The sequence below is a fragment of the Acanthaster planci genome, linkage group LG16 (assembly GCF_054643075.1).
Source record: "Acanthaster planci isolate LZ-2023a linkage group LG16, COTS_SCS, whole genome shotgun sequence".
Classification (NCBI taxonomy): domain Eukaryota; kingdom Metazoa; phylum Echinodermata; class Asteroidea; order Valvatida; family Acanthasteridae; genus Acanthaster; species Acanthaster planci.
The window spans coordinates 3063090-3089675 of NC_141792.1; the positions used below are offsets into that span (position 1 = coordinate 3063090).

Sequence of the window (26586 nt, forward strand, 5' to 3'; positions counted from 1 at the left end):
TGCCATTTTAAGTGTCGTGCCGTTGCATCGTCGTGCCGTTGTGTTGTCGCATTGGGAATTTGTACACCTGTTCCTTTATATATATGAAGAGAGACGCCCAGCTGAAGAACATGTACGTTGTCTTCATAGACATACATATCCTATAGACCGACAGCGCCTATGGAAATCACCGTCTGGACTGCGCCCCAAACCATAGAAACCACAGGCAGAATTAGTTCAGCAGTGTGCACAAGTCTATGGAGAAATCTCAGGATGAATGATACAAATCAGAAATTTTGGATGATAATGCCCTGATGGCAACTGAAAGCCCTATCCAGCATTTACCAAGTGCTCCACTGCAGCTACGTATTAATTTATTTCTGCAGAAATTAATTCGATATTTGCACAATAAATGATTGAAATCGGAGCAACATGCATGACGTGCCTGACCTGTTGCCACGGTCGTGCATGTGCGCTTACTGTTCATGCTCATTTACTTGTAAAAAGACGGGGACGAATTCCATATACGAAGAACATAAATTTTCCTTATAGGGAAAACTCCGAAGCATTTACCTGTGCAGTGTGCACAAAGGGTTGTGCACAGTGGCATCAAGTCCGTTACTTCAAATTAAACTCTTTCCGTCTTAGGAAGTACTAAATGTATACGTTTTTTTCTTTTTTGATTCTTTTTTTTTGATTGGGGCAAAATAGACGATAGTATGTTCCCTGATGACTTAGGCTAATCTGAAATGCTGTGCCACTAGGCCTACTAAACTGGACAGCAACAGAAACTTGCCATTCCTGTCAAAGGCCACACATAAAAATTCACTCCATAGAAATAAACAATTTTTGTACACACGTATGCTGCAATACCCCTTACTAATCACATGCCCAAAAGTCACAGAAAGTAACAGAATGAGCCGTTAATAAGTTTTACGAAATCAATGTCACAGGACAAAATAAAGAAGTCGCAATCATCCCTTTTCCATAATGTGTATGAGTAGTCAGTAAGGGTGACATCCCTATGCAGAAACCACTCATGCACATCATTTTGGCAAAACAGGTGTTCACGTTGTCATTGATTGTTTAAAATGTTGTTCATTCATGGGTCATTTTTGCTTGGTGGAGAGTGCTTTTGTGTGTGATGCAGCAATCAAGTTGCTGTGCATGTCATTGTCTTCTTCATTATTGTAGGGAAGCGTGTTTAAAGGGGCACCATAATTTAATTGGCACGCCGCCCAGCCCGTTGGAAATGTATAACAAATTCCCGCGAAGGAAGTGCGGTGGGCGTGCGAGTAATAACTATAATCCTTTCCGGTGTGGGCAGCACAGAGTATCTTGGGATTAATCTGTTACCATGAAAACTAGCTTTTTACGCTGTAATAGCTGATTTGTAGTATCTTCACCTTCGCAATCTATGACTCCATAGTGTGTGACCCGACGTGATGATTATTGGGGTAACAGCAGAACGCGGAATGAGTGATTTTGGAGTGAAAATTCAGCGTCTTGAATGTAAAGGTTTCACGTGAAGCGTACATGTGATATTGTCGTGTTCGCTCTACATTGTACTTCAGCTGTTTGTTTGTGTGGCGACTCGTATGATTTACACTAAAGGGTTTTGATCTTTACTTCACACATTGTTCATTATTAGGTGCTGTCTGGAAGGCCAAGTCCACGGTCGCACACCGGCCTGGCATTCGGGGATTTGGGGGAATTATAGGAATTTTAGGAATAAAGGATTTGAATTGTAGTTAACTGTGATCAAGCCTAGATATTTGAACCCTCAAAAGTTGACGTATAAATAAAACTCTGTATAATTGAGACAGTTACATTTGAGCTTTATCTGTCCGTCTTCCTTTGCCTTGGCACCCTTAAACTAATAATGTAAGCGGATCTCCTTTATAGATGGCCTGTTATTACATTCTAAAGATAATCACTTGCTTTTGTGCATGTGATTAGTGAGGAGTATTGCAGCATACCTGTGTACAAAAATTGTTTATTTCTATGGGGTGATTTTTTACGTGTGGCCTTTGACAGAAGTGGCAAGTTTCTTTTGCTGTCCAGTGTATGAAAATAATGGCCAACTAGTAGTAGGCTACTTTAATGAAGCACTCACATTGCAGACTATTAATGCAGTTTTTCTTAAAAAAAACTAAAAAAACTTGTACTTCCTGAATGAAATTGACATGTAGGCCTGCATTAGCTCTACCGAGTGGAGCGTTAGTATTCGAAGAAGAGGAATAGTAATTAATGCTCCACTCAGTAATGCTAGGCCTACATGTACATGAATGATGTAAGACTCTATGACTGTGAGCCTCAAGCCGGACCAATTAAGAGAGCATACCATTTTCCGAACAGTGCGCCTTTGGTCAAAACTGCACTTCGCTGGTTCACGAACGACAACAAATTGAAGTTTTTGACAAACTTTTGTTTTGTTTGGTTTGGTTTGGGGGTTTTTTTGGCAACTGAAAAGGGGGTGCTTCTGCCCAAAGTGGATTTGGATGGTCTGAATTATGTATTTTTGTGTCATGAAAAGATAATTTACAGGTACATGTAGATGGCTGGTTTCCATTAGGAGTGATTACCCCCAAACATTGCCCAGAAACTGCCCCATCCCCTCAGAAAACATGTCCAAGCGGGTGCCCCTACACCCTTGCTTTGAATGGAATATTTTATGTGGGTAGCAAACATTAGCATTCCCACGCGGTGTATAGTTGTGTTGAGGGCAGAAAACAATTTTCCATTTGCCCTTGAGTGTCACAAAAATTCACGCGCGTCTGTGCACTGAAACTCACACTTTCTTGGCATCTGTTTCCTGGAGCATTGGAGTGATCAGCAGGCTGAAAAAGTGTGACTGTTGAAGAACCAAAAACTCTTCCCACCTAACACTGTCTTTCTGTCATACACGGGGACATGCATTTCGCACAAACCTCAGAACTAAATTATGTGAGCAGAAGGTAACTGAATTTATAACGAATTCGTATTCCGCGACTCATAGTCAACCTGTATTATATTAAGAACTTGCAAGCTTACGATTATGTAAATTAGTAAATGGAAGTGCAGTTACTGGATTCAAATAGTTAATCGCACTAGGGGTCTGGCCACATTCCTAAACGGTAACAGGAATGTTCTACTGGACTTTAACAATGCAGGAATTTCATCCCTCCGCGGATTCTGAGCTTTGGACTGCCGGGGCATGGCGAGGCCCTTCTCTCTTTAGCTTTGCCGTAATTCTACACTCTTAAGGCGTTATACGTGATCGTTGATAGCCCCATCGCCCGGCTGAGGTCTCCGTTTAGATTGCTTAGCCAAACTACTGCTAGCAATCTCCTCATCACAGTCACGCCCTGTGACCTGACCCTCTCAACCGGTCCACAAGCCTGAGTTCCCACCAGCTGACCCAGCAACCAGTCAAGCAGTCCTGTCGACGGCAAGAACTGTCTCACGAAGGTACCTCCTCTTCCGCAACCACTGCCAAACAGGTTAATTGATTTACTTTGTAACGTATAACTCCTTTTTTCAAATTGCTGGTCTCAGAAGTGTACTTTGGTCAAGTGTATATAGTTTAATTTAGTTATTTTCTTGTTCCTTAAAAACCCTTGATTCCAGTATTCATTGTTGCAGTGTTTCATTCCCATGATTAATTTTTTTTGTCTGTTATGTTGTTTTGCTTGGAATAGAGGCGACTTCGTAACAAATGCGACACCGGCTGAAGTATTTTATTTTCAAATGGAAAATATAGCCACACATTATGTATATAAGTATTACCGTTACAACCTATTCCATCATGTCGATGTATATAAAAATTCACACAGATACTAGTATCATCCATTTATTGCACGTTTCCCTTTCTATGATGAACAGTATTTACACTGCAGTGTAACACAGTTGCCGCTAAGGGTGATGAATTCCACGCCATCCTCTTGCAGGTGTCCAATCATTTGTTGAGGTCTTTTATATTTATGAACTTGTCACTCATCATTACGAAAATACCATTTCATTGCAGGTTTATTTTTTTTCACCCCTTGCTGTACTGACTGTGACCACTAAATTGACGTGTACATTGAAATGTACCCTCAACAAACAATACAAAGATGAAAAGCAAAATTTGAAAAGAGATGTGCAGACGAAAATGTTTTGAATAAAAAACAAAATGTATAGGAATATTTCTCAGGATTTCTTCAGGACATTATTATTTTCCACGGAGCGGGGAAAAATGGGATGGATTTGGTTTTCCACTTGATAAGCGTATTCCTTAGCATTCTAAAGCAACTCGTGAGCATTCAAACTGTTTACATCAAACACTGAAATAGTATCAACTTGAATTTGAAACCGGTAAAAACTATTATGGTCAATTTCATAAAGTTGGTCAGTATACATTATTGCTTGGCAAAGTTTGGTACTCAGAGAGAGAAAAAATATGATCACTAGAGAACCAGCTCGAGTGTCTTGCGCTGTGTGAACGGCAACTTGGCAAGCAACATTGTTTGGGTATTTTCTTTGTTTTCAATTCAATTCAAAAACGTTTATTCCATGCTCTTTAAAAAGAAGTAAATTGATAATTAAGGGAACAAGGTACATAGAAATTGAAAAATAGATAAGCTTTAAAAAATCCATCAGAAATTAAAGAAACTTGGTACATTGAAATTAGCAAAGTGAATGCAAATAACTTTTTTTCAAAAACGTGTACTTAATGAAAAAAATAGAACTTTTGATAAGATAAAGAAAAAGTAGTCCATGTACAAATGAGAAAAGACAAGAGCAAGGGGCTGTTCGATAAGCCTCCACCCTCTGTACTGCATGATGATGTGTAAAGCTTTTATTCAGCTGAACATAACGACAGAAGGGATCACATGAAAACCGTGGGCACATTAAAAAGTGAACTTATGGGCTGGGTCCTCTTGCCGCGAACAGACTTAACACCGAGAGATCAAGGGGTGATTGGCTATAAGTTGAATACTGTGCGCTCAGCTGTTTCACTGTCATTTTTGATTCGCAAGTTTGTCCACCGGAACATCTACATAATGGAAAGTACGGTACCACTTTCCTATCAAATAATATATTACAGGCGCCATTTTTTCTTTGCACTTTTCAGTCGTCAGAGTATCAGCAAGCATTATCTTGTCGATTTGGTGCAGGAAATCTAATTACAGGCACAATAATTGGTGTATTTGTTCGACAACTACAGCTATTATGCCGCTGCGTCGAGTTATGAACCCCTGAGGCATTCACACAATGAGATTTACTCAAAGACGTCAAGATTGTTGCAGTCTGAGTCTTTTAATTCGACGCCTTCAATAGGAGTGGGGCGTTGCCTCGGTAATCTAATTGCCCCATAGAGGCCAACTTCAGAGTGTTTTGTCGTCCCTAGTGTCTTATAATCAATGGATTTGTTTAAATCCCGCGTGACGGGAAGACACGACTACGCAATTGGGCTGTGGCAGATGCAATCAGGGAGTGAAAGCGATATCCTCTTTAAAGGGAGACACCTCTGAATCCATCCTCACACGAGCACAGACCGCCGTGTACGCAGACCAGGCATAAATGCAAGGCTTGCTGAGCGCTCGAAATGAGCCATTAGAATGACTTCAGAGCTATCGACGTGGGTCTCATTCAGAATGAAAGGTCTGAGTAAAATTTAGCCTATGTCTAAATTCAAGACAAGTTGTAAAACAGTCTTGTGTACGTTACATCGTTGCGATATAGCATGCCACACAAAGATGTCAAATTTCGGAGTAACGTGGTTATAAAAGTATTCCCTGTTTGCCCTGAAAGCATGATGTCGCTCTGTTGAACTCCTGCATTGTGTGATTTGCAGACATATCGAGCATTCCACTTACAACGAAACTGGCCTGTAAAGTTCTTGGAGACTGGTACAACTTGGTTGTTCACGTTACCAACAGAGTCTGGTCACGTCTCGAGTAAAGGTCTTTTCGCGTGGCTAAGTGACAGCAGCCCGGCAACACTGACAATGGAATCCCCGAATGGACCTTATTCTACAGCACGCACTGATATTAGTGACTACTTACTTAATGAAAGCACTCTGACGGAAGCCTTGCTTTATACCGAGTCTGATCCTGTCCAAGATGCACCCGAAACACCCACATGGCTAATTCCTTATGTCGTGATCCGTGCAGTTGTCCTGTTCATTACATTTTGGGCAAATGTTTTAGTTCTTTACGCGTACGCAACAACAAAGAGACTGCGCACCTATACCAATTATTACGTCGTAGGCTTAGCAGTTGCAGACCTGGTCAGTGGCGGCGTTATGCCCGTGCTAGGATTCTTGAAAGACTACAATGAGAACTGGCTTTTTGGTGAGGCTTTCTGCACTTGTGCCACATATCTCGATCACATTTTCCTGCAAGCAACCTTCATGATGACGCTTGTCATATGCTACGATCGGTTCCGGGCGACCAACATGCCGCTGAAACATTTGTCGGAGAAGACGCTGGGCCACGCATGCTTCCTGATATTCCTCGGTTACTTCATCCCCGTACTGCTGTGGACGCCTGTAATCATTATTCTCCCGTACACAGGGGTCATCTCTCGGGTGCAACCTCCCTTGTGTCACGGCCCATACGCCTTCTATCCATCGTTGTTAACATTTACGGTACTCACTCTGTCCTGGGCACCCATGAGCGTGGCGGTTGTCCTGTATGCTTTTGTCTACTGCGCTATTATTCGCAAAGGTGTTGACAAAAGTCGAGGCCCTGGAAAAGCGACAATCCTCGGAGACAATCAAAAGAGAAAGGCGTTACCCAAAGAACTTTCTTTGGCGAGTTATCGCTCTGATGCCGAATTACCTGAACGAATAGGAGTGTCAGAGCTGAGGGACGCGGAACCGGTTACCTCTGTCTTAAGCGTCTCGGCCGCAGTCTCCTTAGGAATGACCAACCCAGCCTTCGAGGTTTCTGCGGAAGATGATCACACAGGTCAAGCCCCAAAGAACCCTAAATCGAGTGGGACAACGCGAAGAAGAGCTACGCCCTCAGCAGGGCCTCGTCACCACCGCGACAGACCGGGCCACTCAGTGCGCTCTGGAAAATCGTCGAAACGTGAGAGTCGTCTGGCCACTCGTCGTGCCACCCGCACCCTCACCTTTGTCTTCACTACCATGATCGTGTCTGCCATGCCGTGGTCAGTGTTTGCCTTGTGGGCAGCAGTTGACCCAGTGAGCTTACCGCTGTCAATTACGAACATCTTCAAGGTGAGTGTTTTTTTATGAACATTCAGTTCAGTCGTTGCTTTCTTGCAACACGGGATTCCCAATTTATTCTGTGACAGAAGTTGGTGCATTGAAAGTCTAAGCCGTAGCTGCTTTATAGAGCTTGGGTAAAGCATGAGCACAGTCATCATTCTTTGCCTAGTTGACTTGTAAAATTGAAGGTTATCAGGCTACGTAGACAAATGGAGCAGTCTTTTAATTTCGTGGTGAACGAAGTTTCGCCTTTCGGACCGAGATTTTTTAATGGACTTGAGGAAATCCCTGTCTTGGGCCAAGACTAATAGGCGTGGAGAGAGAGAGCGAGTTGTCCTCTCTGGAGGTGGAACGACTTTCAAAATGGGGGCCAGTTGTGAGACCATCAGCCATTAATAAGTCAGCCCATTCAGCCTCGGCCCATTGTAGGACATGGAAATCGTGGAGGGAGGGGACTTATCCGACTGACTGACTAACTAAAAAAGTGGGTGGAACCACTGGACCCCCCTCTCCCGTGTACGCTGCCAGTAATTGCCCTCTGTCTTCTGCCATTAAGATAACGCCTTATGTCTTTGCCTCCAACACCTTATCCTCCTTAATAGAGTGACTCGAAGTCGATCGTTTGACCATGTACCGTATTGTATGATCCATTTTCAGGTGTTAGCCTGGATGAGTCATTTGAGCAGCACGGTTAATCCGTTTTGCTACGCCGTCGCCAACCCACTGTTCAAGGAGGCCTTTCTGCGTATTCTCCGCTGCCGTAAGAACACGATGTCACGCAGCACAGGGAGATTCTCTGACGTGACTAGCCGTAGTTCAAACAGTGTAAAATAAGAATTGTGAATTTATTTTCAATTACTTAGGACGAAGTTTTGCCTAGTACTGGTATGAGAATGAGGACCTAAATACAGTTGGGTGTAACTTCTTCCTCCTTAGCACCACCAGTTCGTTATCATTCGCGCCAATCACTTTTTTCTGATGTGTTGTGTACACGTTGTCTCGCCTTTTCACAAAGTAATGTTTTTCGCTTAGCAACCGAAAAAATGGTTTTAGTCCCGCCTCCCCCCCCCTGGCGAATTATTTTCGAAGTTTACTGAGATTATCAGTTTTCCCGATCAAGCCCACTGTCGCCCAGTATTAAAGTAGGATTCAACACGCACGCAGTTAAAAGAACATCACCTCTATACGGCCAAAAAAGTAAGCGATCGCCTGAAGGAACCAAAAATAGTGCAGTTCGCACATCATTCGTCCGTGCCCGGTACTTCTTGTTTCTTTGCAAATTAATTGCTTCTTTGCGCGATTCATTCTGAGACGCTATTAAACGGGCAAACACATTAGAGGAATACGATAATGTTGAAAATGTTGTTCTAAACAGTTTTTATTTTTTGTACGGTACTCAACTAGAAACGAAAGCATGTATGCACTTAAGTGGTCTCCTTGCAAATGAACTATTTCATTCTGTAACTCATCCTACCAGGTTCTTATCAAATACAGACGATAGTTTTAAGAAAGCAGCACCGAGATATCTATTAGCAAAAATGAAAATATGCTTATCCGCACTCTTTACTTAAGAAAAAGTATGCAAACACGCCGCTATGGCATAGTTCTGTCTGACATTCTCTGCACTTAACAAGATTCTGAGGAAGAGTTTAAGGCCCCGGTTTGTAAATTTCAGTACTGACAGTCAAGCTGGTATTTGTAGCCTGATATAATGATGTTTTCCACCCCTTGGTGTGCACGATAATATTAATGCTGTGAGCAGGTATCACAAAATACATGTCACTGGATAGAGGGCAACAATTAAGCTGGAGTTAAGACTAAAGAAAACAATAAGAAATGTCAATTTATGGAGTACTGTGAAGTGATAGAATGTATAAAAAATAATAGGGTGTTGCATGTAACCTTCTCTTTGAAAATTACTCATGAGGTTGTTTGTAATTTTGTTTTAGTTTGAAATAGAAAGAGGAAGCTGAGCTTTTTATGTTGATGTACATGTATCACTCATTTTAGTGTGATGAAGGAAATGAACATAATGTGTGGGTGAAACACGTGGAGGGCTCCTTCTGATAACCATGGTGCAAGACTCTTCTAAAGCTCTGTCACCCAAGAGTACACGTAGCTTTGGCAACTTGTGACTCTTTTTAAAAGAGTGGGTCACATAAGATCAATCTAGAAACAGTATTTATTTCAATTGATTGAAATCAATTTGTGTGTTGTCACAAATCTTCATCTAATGGCCATCAGGGTAGTATTAAGAGGAGCTATGGGCTTCTGGTGCAAGAAAAATGAGTCTCTAGGTGAGGTCAACGGAATTGTAGACGCAGTCAAAGTCATAAATATTCATTACTAGCACCGACTGCATGCAAAACGGTGCATAGGTAGTAGATAAATTGAACGGCTTTTGTGTGTACTGCAGACTCACTGTGACAATGGATTTGGTCCAAAGCACTTTGATCACCGGCTCACTTATGCTATTAGATGCAAACAACTCTACGGGATTGTTCAATATCATACTAGTATTCTCTTTTCAAATTTCACTTTAAAGTAAATTTTTGCTTGACAGGAATGAAATACAGTTTGCTCACCAAGAACCCAGGCTGTTGATGTGTCTAATTCTCCTGGGGTTTTGGTTCTCAATTACGACAGAGTGTCTGCGTGGGTTGTGGAGCTCCAAAACAACATGGCCGCTGCCATTCTCTAGATCTATTGGGTGTACCACAGCAAATAAATTCCCATAGGCAGCAGTGATAAGACCCCATACTTTACAAATATTTAAAAAAATACAATTCTCACAGGTGTTGAGGCTGCACGAAAAAACGATGTTGATTATATCCTCTTTCATTTTCCTTTCATCTTTTAGTGGGTTGACTGATAAAATTTCGAGAAAGTCTCACCCAAGGCACACAACCCCTAAATGAAGGAAATTTCACTGCCTGTAAATGTAGCCACTTTGGAAATGCGCCCCTCTGCAAAACGGCTAAATAGTGCCACTTTTGGACCTGACTGCATCCAAATCGCTCAGAATCGGAAGCCCTGAGTCCGGGTAAGAGGTTCAGTGCCATATTTCTTTAATTCCCCAATTCCATGGCTCTCAGGACCCTTTAATATAGAAAATAAGAGTGAAGAACTTTTGTTAATAAGTTCGGCGGACGGCTCTTGTGCCTATTTACCATAGGTGCACCTTTTAATAGCAGGAAACTTTCTCATTTTGGGGAGAGACTCCAATCAGTAGAAGCAGAATTATCTCTCGAATAATTTCTTTTTAAGAACAAATTGGAAAGCACTGCTCCTCTGAGAAACCACATGGTTTGAACTGTAGGGTGTGCCTATGGTGCTACCCTGTGTTTTCAATTGTAAAGCACGACTCTTGTACATGCCTTGGGCATCAGAGGGCATTGAATTTAGACCTTCCCACATACGATTGGAAGCAATTTTCCTTCGTTGACATATACATGCTATTTTGGGGTCCCTCTTGGGTCAGTTTGATGTGAGTTTTTCCACTTTTGGGGTGGATCCGGGTGAAAGGTGTGGGGGTGCTAACTAATTTTCAGCATAGCTCAATTACATTCTCTTGAATTGAACAAGGTGCTCTGTATTTTACAGGTGACATCTGACATATTAAACATTACAGGCTTTTTCTGACAATATACGGTAACAAATAAACATTCTTGGAAGATCTACAACTGTGTACAATAGGCCTTTGATGTATTAATTCCTAGATGTGGCTGTCAATTTGTCTCCAATTCCGAGTTGACGATTTATTAAGCGACCCCTATAATGATTCCTTGGTCAAGCCCTCTTCACTGCCCGGTCTGTATTGTCCAAGCTTGGTTAATTACTGTCTCAAAAGATTTCATGAGACCCCCCACATTCCCTTCTCGCCCACCCCCACGCTATTCCGTACCTTTCCATAAAATAACAACAGAAATAAACTCCCTTGTGCTTTGGTTATCATGCGGAAGTTCAACAGTGAGTAAGAGTACATGCACTGTGCCACATGGTCACACAGAGGAAACAGTTGCACAAACTTGCAGTGCTAGCTATTTCTGCAGCGAAATGGGTCGCTGGGAGATGCAGCCTACAAAGGAAGAAAAGTTGGTTCCAGAATGGCAATAATTTGTCCCCTTCAAAATGTAAGCCCAAACATATTCGACTGAAGTAGGACTCACCGACAGTCTATATAAAGCCAGCACAACAGCAAATGGAACTCGCTGTGTCCAGACTGAGATACAGAGGGGTTCTTTTGCATCACGCCCAATGCTGTGCCGGCAAAAGATGTCATGCTGCCCTGTCCCAAAGCTGCAGACAATTCTCTTCTTGACAACCTCTTACACAAAGCAAGTGCAGAAGTCGAGTGCCAGGGTCCAGCTGATCAGTCCGAAGGAGGTGTCCCCGCGACATACCGATTTGTCGACATCAATTCTGCAGTCGACTTGGGAGCACAGGCTATCCTAGATCTAGATCACCAACGGGTACATCCAGATTGTGATGGCCGATCCACGCTGATGTCAGATGAGCCACGAGGTTTGGCCGTGTCCGAGATGATGTCCTGCCGGAAGTGTAGGAGCTGCAGCAACAGGAGAAAACTGTTCATTGAGATTGCAGAGAGGGGGAAAGGACGACAAACAGCCACTCCAAACATGGCCTTCTCAGTGGGCCTGTACAACACTGGAATTTCAATAGCTGGTGCAAGGAGGCTCTTGTCGATAATGGACACGACTGTTCCTTCGGCGAGTGCCCTGCAATACACATCGAACACATGTGGTGAAATCATCACCACAGCAAACGAAAGAGATATGTGCAACAAGAGAAAAATCGTGAAAGACATTCATGAACTGCAGGGTTAGAAAGATGAAGTCCAGTTGCAGTGGAGACCGACAGACGATATAACAATCCTCTTCGAAACTCTCGCAAGAAAATACTCTTCATCCCAGCAACACAGACAAGATATGTTGTTAGCGGAAATGTCACGGCCAGCAAATATGTCATTATGTATTACCACGAGAACAAACTATGCAAAAATTTGACTGTTCCAAAGCAGAGGATCAAAAGCACACTGAGAAATGCACAACCACTCACCCAAAGAGCTACAACATGGGAGATGAACGTGAAGGTGGGATTCAGTGTGCCCAAAGACCTTAAACCTCTTTTTGTAAATAGAGTGACAACCGATGCCGACGGTTGTCTGGCAGAAAGTGTAAGCTCCCATATGCAGAGTACGACTGCAGGTATGGAAACCGAGCTTTAAATAGACCCCCCTGATTTAAACCGATCTATCTGTGCAGCCCTAAGTCGAGCAGAATTCAGTCAAGAGATGTTTCCAGGCCAAAGTAAAAATGGAAAAGACAAAGCTGCAGGATGGATTTGCCGATGATGTCAGCGACAGGGCACAGGCCGAGGCTTCTACCATATTGAAAAAAAAAAACACTGTGGTGGATACTCTTCCAAAATGAAAGCCATGTCTGCAAATGCAGCAGGTGCAATCGCTCAATGTGGCATGGGAAATCATGACCTTTGCAAACTGTGGTCACCAATTTTTAGGGACGGTAAATATAAATTTTCACACCTGCCAGTCGAAACTGAAATTGTCAACTTGTGATGAACATACTCAAAGTACTAAGCAAGAAACTTTGCCAGGAAACCCTGGACAAAACTAAATGTGGTACCAGTACTCGGAAAGCTGAATCAATGAATCATGCCTTTGCAGTATAACCAATCTAAAAGGAACACTAATCTTGTGAAGAAATGGATCTTGTAGGGATCACAGCGCAGTGCACTTGGTGAATAATGGACACGCCAATCCATTAGTCCAAAAGTGTACAGCTGCCGGTTGCCCAATAACTGGTGGCTCGCCAGCTGCAAAAGCCCTCGCTGAAATGGATAAGAAACTGAAGTATCATGCCAAACGTGCAAAAAGCAAGCAATACAGATCCCGCAGGGCTCAATTGCTTTCACAAAGGTTCCATCTGTAATATACCACGCAGCCACATTACAAACGGGGCCAACTAAATCCCAAGCCAAATGATGATTGGAAATGTCGCACAAACACTGACTGCTTCCTCATCCAAAGTGAACATAATTACTGCAAACGTTTTCCCAAGAAGTAAGCTTTTGGACAACGGAAAATGACCAATGTTGTCAAAATGTTTACCTTCGACATGTCGCCCACCCACTTATCTTCAATGTTGTCTAAAAATAATCAAGCCCCCACAAAATATTTGCCAGCATCGGAAAATTGGAATTCACTGATTTTTAACAAACTGAAAAAGAACTTTTCTGCGTACAATTTTAATAATATTGTGAAAGAATACTCTCCAAAGAGTCAGAAAGAACAATCGAACAATATCTTTGTAATGTTCTAACAGTACAGCCACCTATACGTGCTAATTCCGTTGTGGTGGTTTTTTTTTTTGTAATAAAAACCTTAAAATTCAGAGGTATAGGGTGTCAAATAATTTGTTTTCATGTCTATTTTATCTCAGTATGTCCACTCCAGCTTAGTTGACAGAGACAGCTACAGAGGGCACATGTTTAAATCCCGGACGAAACAACATGGCCGCTACCTTTCTCTAGATCTATCGTAAGTGTGACGTCACTTCAGTTTAAACCAAGCCCACTGCAGACGTGCACTGCACATAGGGTTAAATGCATTAATTTAATTAATTTTTAATCGCCGTTTACATGTAACCATGGAACCGGAAGTTAACGTGCAACTTCAGTGATTGTCCAATGAGCGCCTGCAAATTGTGGCGCCTCTGCCTTTGTGACAAAGTCACTTACGAACAGGATGGGGTGCACCACAACAAATAAATTCCCACTGACAGCAGTGATGAATCCCCATACTTCACAAATATTGAAACAAATACAACTCTCACAGGTGTTCAGAAGAACGACGTTCGACATGTCCTCTTTCGTTTTCCTTTCAATTTTGAGTGGGTTGATTGATGATTTTTTGAGAAATCCTCACCCAAAGCAGACCACCCATAAAATGAAGGAAATTTCACTGCCCGGGAAAGGAGCCATTTTGAAAATGCATCCTCTGCAAATCAGCTAAAAAGGGCCGAATTGGAAGCGCCGAGTCCGGGCCAGAGGTTCAGTGCCATATTTCTTCGATTCCCCAATTCCATGGCTCTCAGGGCTCTCTGATATAGAATAATTTGGTGTATAATTTTTGTTAATGAGTTTGGCGGACGGCTCTTGTGCTTATTTACTAGGGTCTCTCAGATGAGGTAAGCTTCCATCACCAGCAACCCACGGCTCGCTTTCGAAACGACCTACAGGTAATCTGCCTTGCTGGTTGTTAGTCAGTATATGACCATCACAGGCTTGGAAAGAGCTGACGCCGGCGAATACATGTGCAACGTCGAGAACGACAAGACAAACCCAGGTAACGTTTTAGTCGCTTCTGCGAGAATAACGCTGCCTGTGTAGTATTTTCCCAGTTAGGCTTTCCCGGTTTGTTCCCCTGAAGGGCCCGTTTCAGCCTTTCCCGGAACGGTATTAAGTGTTTCTGAGTACGGTAACCCAAACAATGAGATGGGGGGGAACCGGTCTTGCCTCTTAGTTACGTGTGGGCAACGTTGATCTTCAACGGTACAGTTGTAAGCTCTTGGCATCTGACGGTGAACGCTTCCGTTGACGAAAGTACCTTTGTATGCACGATCTCATCAGCCTTATTTCCACGGATGAGTCGTTCTTGCACCGTTGGGCCAATTAGCGCGCACGGTGGTCTGACAAAACCAGTCATGGAACCCAAGGGAGAACTCACAACTTTGGCGATACCCGAGTCAGTCACTTCAGCAGATCTTTGGCGTTCCCCGAGTCAGTCACTTCAGCAGATCTGTCGTCAGGAACCGTATGAGCACCGAATACGCCTTCTGTGACAGTCCAGGGAATAGAACACACAAAACCTTATAGCATGCGACCTGAAACCGTACTGCTCAGACAATCTAAGCCACTTGCTCGTGGTCGACAACCATGAAGGCAGACCTAACCAAAGACACACCCTTCAAATCTGTGGCTACGACGTCATGGTCGGGAGTAATGCTTAGTGGAACAATCACCAAGGTGACCCGTAAGCCGGCTTACAGACACCTGTCAACCACTACTAAAGATTATGATTCTTCTCATTTAACTCCATGGATGGCCGCTTTTGCAGCCGCTGCCTATATTTCTTTAGTTGTTGTCATCTTCATACTCGTTCTCCGTCTCAAAAAGCTGATAAAGCGCTTCAAATCCTCCAACGAGGGTGAACCTGACAGCAACTAACTGAACCGTGCATCGTCAAGGGCCAAAGCAAATAGTTTAGGTTTATGTCAGGCGGCTTTCCCCACAGTTGGAAACAGTTCGCACGGACTGGCGAGACCTCGGCTGGCTCGTAATAAAAATTTCAAGCTGGCTCGCTTGAAATAAAACACCGCAAAAATGGTGTTGAAAGTGGAATGGTTGGAATTGATTGGTAAGAACTGTTGGCTTAGACCTGAGTTAGTAAGGCCGTATTTGCAAGATATGGAAGAGTTTCCCGTACTGGCAAAAGGGAGTCCTAGGTGTCAGGAACACCAAACGAATTTTGCTAAGTGCAATAACCCTCTGAGAAACAGGTAGGTTTAAGTATTGTTCATAGCAGTGTAACAGTATGAGTAAACAATGCCCTCCAAGTATGGAGGCGGAGCTGCAAAGGTGTAAGATAGAACCCCAGTATTTGCAGTGGGAGAGAGATCTCATGGCGAAGAAATTAGAGACTGCCATGGGAGGTCAGAAAACCTCCTCTGAACGATGTCAGGTAAAACCCGACGGCAAAGGGCGTGTGAGTAAACAAGTGGACTCAGAGATTGAATTCAGGTTGCCAGCAGTGACTTTTGGCTTTGTCTCTCGATTGGAGGTGAGTAGTTTGGTGGGTTCAAGTAGCTCACAGGAGTTCCTTCGTAGAGCTGGGAAGAGAGTAGAGTTTGGGGAAAACACACCCCAAAGAAGCACATTAAGTGCAATAGAGGAACTTGAGTCATTTCTTTCAGGCTCAGGTGAAACAGGTCAGGGGGCAAAGAATTGTAGACCGACTTTGCAAACTCTAGAGAGGACTCCAACATATCTAGCCAACCGTGACCTTATAAGCTCTGCAGCCCGTCCAGCAGAAGTGGTTAGCAATAGACCGGTGGAGAAAACAGTTACCACTTCGGAAGGATTACAGCCTCTGAAGAGGGAAAGGCGAGACGGTGAGGGGGAGAGTAAGACATTGGAACGGCCAAACAGCCGACCTATTGTCATCCCAGACAGATGCAGTGGCAGGGTGTTGTGGAATAATATTTCCAGCACTTTGAATCGTGTAGAGTTTTGAACCAGTGGAACGAAGAGCAGGCTGCTGCCTATGTGCTTGCCAGTCTGCAAGGAATTACCTAAGATTAGCGGGCAAAGTTCCATCTGGCCAGGAGTGCTCATATAGTGAGCCCGAGAAAATGCTTGACGGGGTGTTTGGCTCAGGACGCCAAAGCGAGAACTACCTCGTCGAGCTGAGGCATCAGCGACAGAAGCCAAAAGAGACTCTTCAAGAGTTGGGTCAAGCCGTACTGGAATTGGTGGTCAAGCCGTACCCTGACATTCAGGCATTCAGGAGGAATTGCGTGACGGTTGGTAAATCACTTTCTAGAAGCAGTAAAAAAAAGTCAGTCTGTGCGAGAAGGTATAAACTGGGCTCGTCCAGAGAACTTGGGTGAAACCATTCAGGCATCTCTTGAGACAGAGAATCGTGAGGGAGTCGAACAGCAGCGCATGTTCGATGGTAGGCCCGCCAAGATGGCAAGGGCGTTAGACTCCTGGACATAGCAAGAAGTTTAGCAAGCTAAAGAGCGAGCTGAGCAGTTTGACAGAACTGTTGACTAAATTGTCACAGCAGGTGCAAGGTAAAAGTGAACAAAATGTGAAAGTGGGGAAGAGCCCTCTGGAGAGGAAGAAACCCCAGATAGTAAACAAAGCGACCAAAGCTGCTTTAGGTGCTGCGAGAAGGCCCACTTTGCGTGGGAGTGCAAGAACTCCAAGAAACAACCCCAGAAGCAGGGAAATGGTGTCCAGCCACCCATTGGGTCTGCAGGCAGGCTGGGAAGAGCAGAGGACCCAAAAGACGTTCTAGTCACAGAGACAGGGCAGTACAAGAAAAAAGGCAGGTTCGGGTAAGACAGGAAGGTAGATGGCAGTCTCCTTGCGGTCCAAGGTGCCGCTTGGGTAGATGTGCAGGTTGGTAAAACAACGCACCAAATCAAGGCAGTCTTCATCGAAATGAAGTGCCAAAACTATTTTGCGTATGGATTTCCTTTTGCCTACAGGCGGACTTCCACACTCACTCATGAGTGGAGAGTGAATGAGAAAGAATTAAGTGCAATCAATTTGGTCGAGAGGATACCACAGAGACCAGGAAAGTTGAAGGCATGAAGCCTGATGAGCGCCCGATAGACGAAATGTTGGCTAGGGGCATAGTAGCCCAGCCAACAGTTTAAAGGATGAGTTGAGAAAGGCTCAACTCGAGGACACAACCTTGCGTTGGGTTATGCGAGAGAAGGAGAGGGGCAAGGCTCGTCCTGCTTGGAAAGACATATCTCCAACTTGCCCAAGTTTAAGATTTACTGGTCGAGTTGGGACCAGTTAGAAGTCAGAGAAGGGGTGTGTATCAGAAGTGGGAGTCAAATGACTGCAAACCGATCAGATGGATATTGGTTTCGCCAAAGAAGCTTAGGAGGGAAAAACCTAATCGAGGTACATGGTGGACAAGTGAGTGGCTACCTGGGAATGAGTAAGACCCTGGCCAAGATGGGGTACCGATATGTCTGGGCTGGGATGTCTGCAGATGTCAGATAATTTCTGCGGAGTTGTAAGACCTGTGCAAGAAGAAAGGCACCCGCTTAGAAGCAAGGGCCCCACTGCCACAATACCGAGTGGGTGCACCTTTAGAAAGGGTAGCCATCGACTTGCTCGGACCACTGCCGACAATGGACAGTGGCAACTAGTGTTTTTTGGTCGTCGGAGATTACCACACAAAGTGGATAGAGGCGTACCCCCTTACCGTTCCATTGCACTGACCGTAGCACTACAATTAGTGCAAGAGTTCGTGTGCCGGTTTGGGGTGCCTCAGGAACTGCACTCCAACCAGGGCACTAATTTTGAATTGCACGTTTTCAGTGAGATGTGCCAAAAACATGGTGTATCAAAAACAAGAACTACGGCCTTTAATCCCAAATCGGACGGGGTGGTCGAGAGATTCAACAAGACCTTGGTGAACATTGTGGCAGTCCTCATCGATCCGAGGAGAAGGCACACAGATTGGGATACAATGCTCCCGTATGCCACCTTCGCGTACCTGTGTACACCACATGAGTCAATATAGGAAATCCCCAACATGATGATGCTGGGGAGGGAGGTCAGTATACCAGTGGATCTGACCACTGGGTGTCCAGATACAGAAAGTGACACCAAGGCAGATTTTTCAGAACTGCGAAACAACAAGCAAAGAGCGCATGAGAAAGCAAGACAGTACCTGGGCAAGAGTGCTAGCAGGCAGAAAAAAAAGTAACGACCTGAAAGCAACAGAGGCAGGCCTAAAGGATGGGTAGCTAGTATTGCTGTATAATCCTGCCAAAAAGAAGAATATGTCCCCCAAGCTTTAGCTGCGTTGGGAGGGACCCTGGCAAATAATCAAGAAAAGTCTGTGTAGTAAATGTAGACAGGTTAGAGCCTTATGTAGGCGAGGTAGAGCTATGGAGGGTAATGGAAAACCCTAAAATAGAGGAGTCAGAAATCTCTCAGAGTCAGACAGTGCTTCAGATCAAGCAAAGAAGACAGTTCTGAGGCCAAGAGTCAGACTAGCAATGTGGTTCAAAGTCCACAAAGACGCTATCCAAAATGGACTAATAGGCTACCCCTTCGTTATTGCTAGCAAAAACAAGCCCCAAGGCATGCTTGAGATAACGACACCCCGCTCACCCAGCCCAACATTGGTGTCAAGTGCTTCATCAATGCCTCTCCTTGAGATGACAGAGGAATCTGAAGGACCCCATTCAGCCAAGACCAAGAAGATGGTAACCGTCAGCATGTATACCCTGACCAAAGTCTTCGTGGATGGGAAGCGTGTTCGCCAGACGAAGCGCCGGGAATCCTACTTGGAGGCCGTCAAAGTCGACGCAAAGCTCTGACAGGGAACAACGGAGTCGACCCTGGAACTCCCTGTAGTGCAATGAAAGCCAGAGCAAGGATGAGCTTCGTTAGAGTTAGTTATGTAGGTTAGCTGTGTGTAGTACACAGTTTTTATGACGTGTTTAATCTCCATCGTGTTCTAACTTATTTTTGTAGTCTTTTTACCAGTACAACCAGGCCTGAAGAGTTTCAGGGAGAGAGAAGACAGAGGTGTATCCGTTTCATTTTGTATTTCATTAGGTAAGTTTATCAGGTGAAAGATATGGTATTTGGAGGAAAGAAAACCAGTTGACTGTGTGCTTTTCACGGTGTTTTAGGGCTTATGCTAAGCTCTGTATAAAATCCGTATTCTGTATGAGTGACGGTAATTTTTAACACTTTTGTATTGTACAAAGTCTGTACAAGTCTTTGTCACAACCATCAGACAGTTTCGACTTTCTGAGAGGTTTGATCCTCTCGTTTGTTATGTTAAAGTATTCAGAAGATTTTCATAAACTTTAATTATTCTGTATAATCCTTGTGAATTTGAGAATTGAGAAGAGTTGTGTAAGTCGCTAATTTCGTTGATTTTTATGTAGCTAATATGAATTGGGGGCAATTCAAACTACACCTGGGCCTTTGTTATGAAATGGATCATACAAGTTAGGATTTTGGATGAAATCCGAAGATGACACTATTCCTATCGATGTATAGGCGCAGAGAATGCACAAGACCACTGTATTGGTACCATGTACATTAGCATTAACCTGTGCGTAATTCCCCATGTAAATGTACATGTTTAAAACTTCGCGGGACTGGTGCAAGTTTGTCTTATCCAGTGGTTTGTGCCATGCCGCGCGCGGTGTAGGCCTAGTTACACACCTGGTAACACACATGCTCATTGTATGTTGTGTCAGTCGACTGCGTCACCAAATCATTCACCAATCGGTGTTACAATCCCGCCAAAACGACCCCTAACCCCTGGACCTTATATTGCTCGTCAAACTCAAGAGCCAAGGCAGATCGTTCATGACTTTCCCCATAGTTGGAAACTGTTCGCCCAAACTGGCCAGACCTAGGCTGGCTCGTGCGATTAAAACGCCACAGTACCCTGTGGTCTCGGTCTTGGTCTCGGTCTAGTTCCCCTGTGCGTGGTCTGGATGTAGCGAAATGCATGAACTACGCGCTGTATAATGAGGTGGCGACCAGCGCCATAAATGTGCGCCTTGTATACGGACGCCATTTTTTCTTGATCCGTTGCTCCGTTGATTACTGTACCATTGCGATAAAATTCTGCTTCTGTGCTCTTGTTGACTTTGCCACACAACCCGTCAAGTAATCAGAGACGTCATACAAATCTGCCTTTATACACTTCGGTTTTAAAAACCACAAGGAGGACATGGGTAAATTCTGTCCTGGAACAAATCGGGTTTCAGAGAGATCCGGAAGTTAGTTTGAGTCATTCTAACTTCTTCTTTTTTTCTAAATCATTCTAATACTTTGTCCTCAAAGTGCAAAGTCAGCTGTTTTATCCAGGTTGCTGAAACCAACTGGCTTCATACCCACATTGTGCTGGATTTTGTTGGATACCTAACCATGAAACAACAGAGCAGGGTTGCCTTGAGAAAATAATAATCATGTCAAGGATCAAGTTAATATTAGTTTACTTTAGTAATGTTTTAAGTGTACAACGTACAAGGAAGCTGTCTTGATGTCAATAAAGAGTTGTATTTCCGGATCCCTTTGTTGCACACGATGCATGTACTTGTAATTATTTTTCAGTCCTTTATTTCATAATTTACATGCAAGGTCTCGAGATCTTGTTCTCGAATCATCAGGTCTCGGTCTCGGACTTCCAGGTCTCGACTACAACACTGATTAATATTAACGTGCATACCAGGGGGGTGGAAGACATCATTATATCAGGATAACACTACCAACTTGACTGTCAATAATGAAATTTACAAACTTACAAACAATCAGGTAAATGTACACTTTTTACATCTCAGTGGTTACGGGACCCAAGCTTGTGAAGTGTAGAGAATGTCAGAGCGGTGTGTTAGCATATTATTTCTTAAGTAGACATATTTTCAGTTTCGCTACTAAATGTCTCGGTGCTGCTTTCTTAAAGCTATTGACTGTGTTTGTTAAGCACCTGGTAGGATGAATTACGGAATGAAATAAGTTGATTTTCAAGAAGACGACTAACGTGAACACATGCTTTTGTTACTTGTCGAGTACCGTACATTAAAACAAAAACTCTTCAGACCAACATTTCTATTCTGGGGCTCCTCTAATGTGCTGGACCGTTTAATAAGAGCGTCTCAGAATGAATCGCACAAAGAAAGCAATTAATTCGCGAAGAAGCAGAAAGACCTGACTGAATTAGGCACAGACTATTCGTGTGTGTGAAGTGCGCTATTTTTGTTCCCTTTAGGCAAACGCTTTTGAAATCACTGTGAAAAAAATTGGCCGTATACAAGTGATGCTCTTTTTACCGCTTGCGTGTTTAATCCTACTTATTGGGCATCATAAAACGACCGTGGGCACAGCAGTGACAACTGATGATCTCAGCAAGTATTGAAAATGATGCACCTGGGACTTTAAACTACACCATTTTTCGGCTGCTAAACAGACAAATTACTTTGTGAAAGAGCGGGGACAACATGTATGCACATCAGAAAAAAGGTTCCATACACAGATGGGTAAACGTCCCTGGTTGTGCGCGATGACGAAGTTACACCCAGAATTGTTTTCGGTCCTCAGTCTTATACCAGTACTCGGGGAAAAATTTGTCCTATGACACTGAAAATAAATTCATAATTCCTAGTTTACGGTGTTTGAACTACGGCTAGTCATGTTAGATGACCTCCACGTGCTGTGTGGCATTGCGTTCTTACGGCAGCGGAGAATACGCAGAAAGGCGTTCTTGAAAAGTGGGTTGGCGACGGCGTAGCAAAACGGATTCATCGTGCTGCTCAAATGACTCATCCAGCCAAACACCTGAAAATGAAATATAATTATTGCACGTCACTGGCGTGGTCAAAGCGATCGATTGTCATTAAGTTAAGGAGGAACAGGTGTTGAAGGCAATGATCTAAAGTGTTATTGCAAAGTGTTACTAACAGAAAAGACAGAGGGCAATTGCAGGTAAGCGCAGGAGGCTCGGTGTCCCCCCTTTTTTGACAGGGAGGGGCATGATCCCTCCCCCTCGCTTTGCAGATCCTATATATTGGTGAGGCTCAATGGGTCGTCTTATTAATGACTGATGACTTATACTGGATTGTAGGTCAACTCGGCCCCTGGCCGACTCGCCCCTTACCAACTTGCCCCCTAGCCAACTCGCCTCCTAGCCAATTCGGCCCCTTACAGACTCTCCCCCTGACCGACTCACCCCCTGACCGACTCACCCCAGCCAACTTGCCCCCTAAGTTTGCCAAGCACGTATGGCCGGCCCATTCGCCATTTAATAAAAAATGCAATCAGTCAGAGATGGAATCGGTGATTGCTGCCCTTAAAAAAGGTTCTGGGGTTTGCAGCGGGCACTCAAAGTTGAGTTTGTTTAAAGCCTGGTGGATATTCCCTTTGTGTGGAATTTGGGGGGTAACAATATTTTTTCATATTGGTAAAACTAATTCAGGGGGCGAATCGGTCAGGGGGCAAGTTTACGAGGGGGCGAGTTTACGAGGGGCGAGTTTACGAGGGGCGAGTCGGCCAGGAGGCGAGTCGGTCAGGGGGCGAGTTTACGAGGGGGCAAGTTGGAAAGGGGCGCGTCAGTAAGGGGCGAGTCGGTCAGAGGGCGAGTTGACCTGACACCTTATAGTCTCACAACTGGAATGAGGTCAACTCGCCCCCTGACCAACTCGCCCCTTACCAACTCGCCCCTTGCCAACTCGCCCCTTGCCAACTTACCCCCTTACAATCTCGCCCCTTTGCCAACTCGCCCTCGACGAGTTGCCCCCTTGTCAACTCGCCTCCTGACCTAGTCGCCCACTCAGAGGAGAGTTTGCTGGTTTCGACCATCAACCACATTTCTATGTGTCCTTGCAGAAGGTGGGATATTGAATTAGAGTTCACCTTCAGAAGATTTTTGAGAATTATTCATTAAACTTGCGTTCAGTTGATTTGTTTTCCCCCTAAGCAGAAATTCGCTGGTTTGGGACATGAATGTGAAAAGCCAGCGAACTGCCAAGCATCTCTTCCATGCCACGTTCAACATCAACATCACCATAACCTCTTCACGGTTTTGCTGCCAGTTAATTTTTCATACGTAAGTTTCTTTTCACGTTTTCACATCACATTATTATGTGATTTTTTTGGTTATATATATTTTTTTCTACGAAATCATTTTCCTTTGAAGGATAGATAGCTTCTTCCTTTTAGCTAAATTACCTTTCCTACCATTCTGTTGAAAATCCATTTGTCCAGTTTATATTTTTAGTGCATATGAGTTGGATTTAACGTCAGTTTATTAATTCTCAATAATCCCCGTAAGGTGAATTCTTCAATATCCCGCCTTCTCCCAGGACACTTACGCCTATAGTCACTTTGGAAATGTACCGTAGTCAATGGTCCAAGCCAGCAGACTCTCCTCTCAGGGGGCGACTTCGTCAGGAGGCCAGTTTGCCGGGGGGGAAGTAGTGAGCAAGGGGGTGAGTCACCTATAGGGGGCCACTCGTCCCGGGGGCAAGGTAACAAAGGGGCGGGATGGTAAGAGGCGAGTCGGTCAGGGGCGAGTTGGCAAGGGGGCAAAACAGTGTACTAATTTCTTTAACAGAATAAATTTCAATTCCTCTGTACTGTAAAACAAACACCTAAACAAACAAACAAACAAACAAACAAACGACGACTGGAACAGAATGCTCATAAAACAACACTCACCTTGAAGATGTACGCACTTGACGGCGATAAGCTCACTGGGTCCACTACGGCCCACAAGGCAAACACCGACCAAGGCACGGCATACACGATCACGGTCGTGCAAACAAAGGTGTGCGGGTGGCACGTCGTGTGGTCAGACAACTTTCGCCTTTGGAAGATTGTCCAAAGCGCGCCGAATGGCCGGGTCTGTCGTGAGGGTGACGATGCCCTGTTAAAGGCGCAGCCCGCTTCATGTTGGCCTAGTCGTTCCGGGGTACTTTCAGCGCTGTGATCGCTTTCTAGAGAAACCTCGATGGCTTGGTTGCTCATTCCCTGGGAGACTGCGACCGAGACACTCAAAACGGAGGAGGCCTTCTCCATGTATCTCGCTTGTTCGGGTAACGAGGCATCAGAGCGACAACTCGTCGAGAAAGGTTCTTTGGGTAACGCATGTCTCTTGAAATTAGCCACAGAGACAGTCTGCTTTAATTACCTTGATTTCAGTCAAGACCTTTGCGAATAATAACAGAGTGGACTAGAGCGCAGAGGACAACAGCCACGCTCATGGGTGCCAAGGATAGAGCGAGCACTGTATCAACAGCCCGCACGGATAGAAGGCGTATGGTCCATGATAACTGGGAGGTCGCACCTGGGAGATGAATCCAGCGTACGGAGGGATAATGATCACAGGCGTCCACAGCAGTACTGGGATGAAGTAACCGAGGAATATCAGGAAGCATGCTTGGCCCAGCATCTTCTCCGACAAATGCTTCAGTGGCATGTTGGTCGCCTGGAACTGGTCGTAGCGGATTACGAGCTTCATCATGAAGGATAATCCCCGGAAAATGTGATCGATATATATGACGCCAGTGCAGAAGGCCTCACTGAAACGCCAGTTCTCATTGATGTCTTTCAAGAATCCCTGCACAGGCATAACGCCGCCACTGAACAGGTCCGCAACTGCTAAGCCTACGATGTAATAATTGGCAGAGGTGCGCAGTCTCTTTGCCGTTGCGTACGCGTAAAGAACTACAACATTCGCCCCAAATGTAATGAACAGGACAACTGCACGTATGACGGCGTAAGGAATTAGCCACGTGGATATCTCGGACCAATCTTGGGCAGGTCCGGACTCGGTATAAAGCAAGGCTTCGGTCATTAAGTAAGTAGTCGCTAGTATCAGTGCGCACTGTGGATTATGATCCATTCAGGGATGCTGTCATTGGGCCACGCGGAAAGACCTTCACTAGACACGTCGCCGGACTCGGTCAGTATCGTGAACAACCAGATGGTACCAGTCTCCATACTGTACGGAATGCCAAGAACTTCAAAGGTTACCTTCGTTCTGAGTGGAATGTTCGATATGTATGTTAATCACTCACAACGCAGGAAATCAACAGAGCAACATCATGCTTTCAGGGCAAACAGGGAATAGAGTTTTGTAACCACGTTAACTGCGAAATTTGACAGCTTTTTTGTGGCGTGCTATATCGCGACGGTGTAATTTCTATATCAGACTGCTTTTCAGATTTTCATAAATTAGACATTCATTTTACTCAAACCTTTCATTCTAAGTGAGACCTATGTCGTTAGCTCCTGTAGCCACAAGCTCTTAAGTCATTCTTGTGGGTCATTATGAGCGCTTGGCAAGCCTCTCATTAATGCCTGGTTCGCGCACACGGAGGTCTGTGCTCGTATGACGATGGATGAAGAGCTGTCTCCCTTTATGAGGATATCGCTTTCACTGTGTGCTCGCATCTGCCGCAGCCCAATCGCGTAGATCTGTCTTCCCGTCACGTGGGATTTAGACAAATTCGTTAAGAAGCACTAGGGACAAGACACTCTGTGGCCTCTACTGGAGTTATTACATTGCTGAGGCAACATTCCACTCCTATTAAACGCGTCGAATTAAAAGACTCAGCCTGCTACAATCTTGACGCCTTTGAGTAAATCTCATTGTGTGAATGCCTCGGGGTTTCATCAACTCGACGCAGCGACATAATGGCTGTAATTTTGGGAAAACATACAGCATTTATTGCAACTGTAATTAGATTTTCTACACCGAAATCGACAAGATAATGTTTGCTGATACTCTAAGGACTGAAAAGTGCACTGAAAAAAATAACACCTGTAGTATAACATTTGATAAGAAAGTTGTACCGTTCTTTCCATGTGTAGACAAGTGAAAAAAATGACAGTGAAAGTTCTGAGCGCACAGTTCTGAAGTTATAGCCAATCACCGCTTGATCTCACGGTGTTTATTCTATTCGCGGTAAGTGGACCCAGCCTATAGACCTTTATCCTGTGATGTCACGATCGTGCTGGACCTGTAATGTGTTGTGATGGTAATGTGCATAGTGTAATGACAGGGCATCTATTAAGGAGGTCCG

General features: G+C 44.3%; 2 protein-coding genes and 1 pseudogene across 2 annotated transcripts; 1 reads left to right on the plus strand and 2 right to left on the minus strand.

The window, feature by feature from the left end:
- Positions 1–4744: 4744 nt before the first annotated feature.
- LOC110985264 (muscarinic acetylcholine receptor M1-like) lies at positions 4745–9153 on the plus strand. Its single transcript, XM_022246174.2, has 2 exons — positions 4745–7189; positions 7838–9153. The coding sequence occupies exons 1-2, from the start codon at positions 5951–5953 to the stop codon at positions 8012–8014; spliced, it is 1416 nt and encodes a 471-aa protein (XP_022101866.1). The 5' UTR covers positions 4745–5950; the 3' UTR covers positions 8015–9153.
- A 2535-nt stretch (positions 9154–11688) lies between these two features.
- On the minus strand, positions 11689–14083 carry LOC147796402 (uncharacterized; annotated as a pseudogene).
- Positions 14084–20573: 6490 nt separating this feature from the next.
- Positions 20574–25924, minus strand: LOC147796403 (alpha-1D adrenergic receptor-like). The gene is made up of 2 exons (XM_087147436.1): positions 24218–25924; positions 20574–22339 (listed from the first exon to the last, which is right to left on the minus strand). The coding sequence occupies exons 1-2, from the start codon at positions 24575–24577 to the stop codon at positions 22163–22165; spliced, it is 537 nt and encodes a 178-aa protein (XP_087003562.1). The 5' UTR covers positions 24578–25924; the 3' UTR covers positions 20574–22162.
- Between the last annotated feature and the right edge of the window lie 662 nt (positions 25925–26586).